General features: G+C 43.9%; 1 protein-coding gene across 1 annotated transcript; it reads right to left on the bottom strand.

Annotated features, from left to right (window-relative positions):
- Nucleotides 1-1116: 1116 nt before the first annotated feature.
- On the bottom strand, nucleotides 1117-5472 carry rhogd (ras homolog gene family, member Gd). Its single transcript, XM_080465415.1, has 2 exons — nucleotides 5420-5472; nucleotides 1117-4032 (listed from the first exon to the last, which is right to left on the bottom strand). The coding sequence occupies exon 2, from the start codon at nucleotides 4001-4003 to the stop codon at nucleotides 3428-3430; it is 576 nt and encodes a 191-aa protein (XP_080321541.1). The 5' UTR covers nucleotides 4004-4032; nucleotides 5420-5472; the 3' UTR covers nucleotides 1117-3427.
- Between the last annotated feature and the right edge of the window lie 528 nt (nucleotides 5473-6000).

Below are 6000 nucleotides of genomic sequence, written 5' to 3'. Positions count from 1 at the left end.
TGGTTGTGATTAAAAACCAATAATATTATAACTGGGTTAAACCCTGAAAAATCTTAGGCTACAATAACTGGTTACTTCACCTCTGAAGGGTTAGTCTTCAGCTCTTCTAGCTCTGACACCAGCTTTGGTTCATTTTTAAGCCAGCTTTGAAGCACTTAAAAACTTGTGAAAATAACAAAGCCCACCTGCTCCTTCACTTATAAATAGCTGGGCCAGAATCCTAATCAGCTAACCCCCCCCCCCCCCAAAAAAAATAAAAAATTAAGGAGGTCCGGTTAAGTATATGTTGAGACAATTGAAATATAAATGATACACACGTCAAACTCATTTTATGTCGCTCAACTAAATAAGGATCCACCTTAATTAACAATCTGCAGAAACAACCAGGCTCGTGCCGTCATCTTACTCAGCTGACACACTCCACAGCGCCATTGTTTATTACAATAAATCTGTATGCTGTAACCAAACTTTTACGACCTGTGTGAACGTGCGTTCAGCACCGTCCTCGCCATAAGACACTCGGAGACGAACCGCACAGGAAATGGCTTCTCGGTGTTGCTGCAGTGATGCTGTAATGAGCCAATGGCGGAGTTCTTACACATCTGTCATTTGTCGGAGCCGCCGACCATAAAGGTCAAAGGAATTTTTCAGAGCAAAGCAGCGCGTTGAGTTTTTTTTAAAGCGCCTGGAACTTACAGAACTTGTTGGTGTCTGCTAAGTTGAATGATGGCCTTAAAAAGCTGTCCTGCTATAGACCATTAACTCCAAATGTACAGAGGAGGGGGGGGGGGGGGGGGGGGGGGAGAAAAAAAAAAAAAAAGCAGGCTTGAAGAATGGATTTCATTCTTGGTAACACGAGTCTGCACTAGAGGTCTGTGTCCATCTAGTGTTTGGACCTGGGAATTGAATAGCATCAGCATGTGAAGAGGAAACCACATCACCGAAACTCAGAGAGTGGCTGGCGGGGCTGAAAAAAGAAATGTTTTGCAACGCTGTCACACACAGAACCTCTGCATGACCTTACTGGCATTGTTTTCACGATTACGGGCCGTAATCAAGGTCATTCAACCAGAGGGGCGTGAGAATAAAAACATTAAAAAAAAAGAATCTAACATCTGGGTTTAACCACCATTTTATTTGGCATAATTTAAAATCATCTCACTGTTAGTTCATTTATACAAATATGCTTTTGTTATTTATAAAATTACAAACAGATTTCTACACAAATCAAGTTCCCAGTGTAAAAGCGTAGTACCACGCGCACACACGGCAGCATACAGCTCCAGGACACAGACGGAGGGCCCACAGGTGTATGTTCCACTTTAACAGCATTATCCGGGTGAAATTGGGACATGTGAGAAAGACTTTTAAAAAAAAAAAAGAAAAGAAAAGAAAAAAAAACAACAACCACATTTTTACGTGTTGTGCACTTACATTCAACCCTCCACACGCTGATCTGGAAAGTGTTCACATCTTTTAGCAGATCTCAAAAACCGCATCAGTCACACAAAATAAACCCCCGCTTGTGTTGCACATCAGTTGTTCTCGACTCCACACAGGCCACGGTGTCGGCAGACTTATTACAGACTGCACTCGAATGAAATTCATCAGTCCCCCCCCCCACCTAAAAGTTTCTGTTATTGCTGAAAGCCACGAGCACAAATTAGCAACCTGGCTGTTACTGATAAAAATCGCATGATTAAAAAAATCTTCAGATGTGAAGCAGCTTATTGCCGAGTGTGCAAGTTGTGCTTGTCTCGCCCTCACTGCACTGTGCAGCGCCTGGGATGTAAACCACAATCTCTTAAGAGCTGTGGGCCACCGGTGCTCCGCGTCACAAACGCACACTCGCAGCACAAGATGTCAGTTTAGCATCTGAGTCTCACAATCGCACACATACACTTTAAAAAAATAAAATAAAATAAAAGGCTGCAAGAAGTGTGTATTTACTGGCAGGAAGTGAGGCAGAGAGCATCTCGAACGTTACAAAAGATAAAACTTGGCTGCACCGGCACCTAAAACGTCTTTGGTTTAGATAAGGCACCTGACCAAATAAGAGGCTACTTTCTTATTGTACATAAACCGCTGTTACATTGTTAACGAAGGCAACTTCGGCTCCGCTTCGTTCACCTAACCAAGACAATACCAGAGCATAAGCCAGTTAAAACATATTCTGGTTTTATCGCTACACTGAATTATGATCCAGTGGTCAAAGTCTGCTGACCTTAAACGTAAGACAATAATGCAATCAAATGTGAAGTGTTATGAAGTTGTGGTCTATCAAATCTGAGTATAGCGGCACACATACAAATTACTGATCAAATAACATAGGCTATTACAAAAAAATATATTCAACTTTGGCCATAACCGCACTTGTAGGTTTAAAAAAAAAAAAAATTTAAAATACATTTACAGAGTAAATTCACTATAATTAAACAAATAGTCTCCTTAACTCCCTCATGTCACAAAGAAATTCTTAGGCATGTTTGTGATGGCACTCTGCGCGAGTCTCCGGGGCTGAGGCGCAGACAGAGAATTAAAGCATAATCTCTCGACTGCGTCGGCTCCGGAGGCCTTGTACCTGTTGTGGGTTAATTTGGCTTTACGACACCTGCTCCTCCATTACTGAAGAGGGCAAATGGTCGGCTGCTTTTAATGGGACCGGTTTATCTTCAAAAGGTCTGCTGGCTCCTCCACGCGGGGGCGGTGGGAGCGCGGTGGAGGCTGGAAGCGCAGCCCGCCAGACAGCTCCAACATGCCACACTGAGCACGGGGGAAATTGCATCTTGGGAGCCTTTTAATCTGTGCATTTTGGTTAACGGGGGGTGTTACTGGCATTTGTCCAGGAGTTCATCGCACCTTGCCTGGACTCAAGCTGCTTGAAATTAAAACTAGTTCACCTTCCACTCGGCTGTTCGTTGCATCTAAAGAGCGAGTCGCAGCAGTTCGATGGCGTCGCTGCTTGGGACCCGCGAGATGCGACCTTGGTGAGAATATGAGGTAGTCATTAGTTCTCCACCTGAAGGAAGGCAGGTCTCTTCTCTCCAGTCAAACAGGGTAGCTCGGTTGGTTGATTTGGATGTTACTATGGCTTGTGGAAACCACGATCGGTATTTTATAAGGCAAAGCAGAGAAGCTATAAATCTACAACAGGCGTAAAATTGGAAAGGTGTAAATATCAAAAGTTAAAATGCAAGAGGAGTAGAGGAGATGCGGTCCGTCGCCCTCGTTAAGGCATAGTCACTTTGGTGATGATGACAGTGAGATCCTCCGAGAGATGAATAAGAATCAGCGGAGTTGAAGGAGAGCTGGAAACTGCCGTTTGTGGTACAGAGGCAGCTGAGTGGCGACCTTTCTTCCTCGACCTTCCTCTGCATCTGTAGATCTCCATCATCCCTCCCCGCAGTCCAAACCTGGGAACTTTTCATTACAAGAGCACACACTTCTTGGGATTCTTTTTTGTGACTGGATACAACACTGCCCTGACAGCTTCGGCGAACACCTCCCGGACACCATCCTGCAGCAGAGCAGAACACTCCATGTACTTAACCGCCCCGATCTGCTTGGCCAGGGCGTTGCCTTGCTGCTGGGTGGTCGGGGCCAAACCTTGCTCCTTTAGCTTCTTCACCGTTTCTGCATCGCCTCTCAGGTCTCTCTTGGTGCCAACCAGCAGGATGGGCACGTTGGGGCAGTGGTGAGACACCTCGGGGTGCCACTTGTGTCGGACATTGGCGTGGGAGGAAGGGCTGCCGATGGAAAAGCATATGATGAAAACGTTGGTCTGAGGATAGGAGAGGGTGCGCAGGCGGTCGTACTCCTCCTGGCCCGCCGTATCCCACAAGTTGAGGCTGACGATGCGGCCATCGACACTCATCTGTGCACTGTAGTTGTCGAACACTGTGGGGATGTACTCTTCGGGGAAGGCATTGGTTGTATAAGAGATCAGTAGGCAGGTTTTACCCACTGCCCCATCGCCCACCACCACACACTTTATGGTCTGCATCCTGCCTACGACCACTTGGCCTGCAGCACCTGATGAAAGAGGGGAAAAGAGAAAACCAAAAGAATGAACTGCTGGATATGTAACTCAGGTGTGACCTTCAGTAACAATAAAGATCTGACTAACAGACTCGCAAAAATCTGTGTGATAAACAGCTTTTTAGTCAGGATTGCCGCTTATGTTCTTTTTATGGAGAGTGGTGACTCTAAAGTTGTAAGTGTGACGCTGTTTGTGACTGTCCGTCTTGATGGGGGGGATTTGTATCTCATCCAGGGTTTCACTTGGGATTTGCGAGAAAAGCCTCCTGTGACTTGTACATGTATAAAGTATATATTCATGCTGGATGACTCTTGTACTCCATTATACATTGCTGTTTGACCAAATTACGCAAAAACAACATTTTCTTTGGCAACATAAAATGTGCAGTCAATACGTAGCAGGTAAAAAAAACCCCAAGGTAAAACATTCACTGGTTTTAATTACCACACATTCCTGAAAATATTTTTTTAAAATCTTAAACATCTTATGCATACTGTTAAAGTTTTTGTTTAAGACCAGAGATGCTGAAATTATTATTAGATGTCTTTGATACCAGCCATTACTATTGTAATATAATATAATATAAATTTCATGCTTGATTGAAAAGTATTTCTTTTTCTATGTATACATGCTCTTAAAAGTTCTCTCGTCTTGAATGCAAACGATCCTTCATGATCCAAGAACTGCAACACTTTTTGAGGGAAGACTTCAACTCAACAGTGCAGTTCTGGCTGACTTTTACTTATTTCCGTAGTTTATTTGAAACTTTCTGTAGTTTGTTTTGACTGCGAGCAGCTTCGAGCGTCATGTTGGATCCGAGGTTTATCTTTCTCCGGTGTGGAGGTAAACGTTTCGCTGTCGAGACACGCATCTAAAAATCACTTCTCTCACTATTGTAAAAACAAATCTTGCCACCCTGAAACTCTGGGATTAGTTATCACATCTTCCCAACTAGTTAGCGGACAAGCTAAACGCCTTAGCTCCTCGACGTTTATCCCCGTCAGATGGGTGTGCTCCGATCCCCGCCGTTTACCGTCGAGCTGTGTCGGTGATCCCATCCTTGAACAAAGGGCAATGCGTGAATCACCGGTGCCTTCTTTTCCCGTGTTATGTTATTTCTCGTTGTTCACTTTATAACACTAGGCGTTCCCCTCACTGGCTCACTAGCATCCGGCTAAGGAAATAGCGCGTTGAGCGGCTAACGAGCTAGCTCGTTAGCAAACAAGCTGGGAATTTATTCACCCATCGCTCACCAAAAACACACGTCCGAGACCGGATAACATCGCAGAAGTTACCCCGAACGTGCTGGCACACGCGGATGTACACATTAGCAGTGATCGCTGTCCGTAGGGGTGTAATTTGAAGGATTTTGGAACTTACCGCCACTTGGGTTTCGATCTCTTTTTGCCTCGTATAGTTCAATCACAGCCGCATCCGGGGAGCTGGCCCTTACGTAAAGATCCGCGTACGGACGTAGTGCACCCTGGGAGTTGTAGTTCATTCAGTGATAATGTTTAGGTGCCACGAGATGACGCTGTTACGCCGCTCTGTTTCCCTCCTATTGTTCTAGTTTCAGATAGAACGATAGATGGAGAGACTCTACCAATTGTTATTATTATTATTATTATTATTATTATTATTATTATTATTATTATTATTATTATAATACTTCAGCTATAGTTTCTTTTGAACAGAAAAACTAGTTTTTATATATGTTAAAATGCTTTAAATCTTCAACAATGATTGGTGTCATTATTCGCAAAGTGTTTATTTATATTTAAGTGAGCAGTGACACATCTAGAGCTTCCATTTTACTGTTACTGGATCTTTGTACTGCTTTCGACATAGTTGACCATGCCATAGTGCTTGACAGACTTGGCATTTCTGGCACTGCATTAAATTGGTTTCAATCTTACTTGTGAAGTAGGGATTGTTCTGGTCAATAGGTAATTATGAATCTG

This window comes from Lipophrys pholis (genome assembly GCF_963383615.2).
Source record: "Lipophrys pholis genome assembly, chromosome: 6".
Lineage (NCBI taxonomy): Eukaryota > Metazoa > Chordata > Actinopteri > Blenniiformes > Blenniidae > Lipophrys > Lipophrys pholis.
The sequence above is the reverse complement of the archived record's forward strand: the minus strand, read 5'-3'. Positions and strand labels throughout refer to the sequence as shown.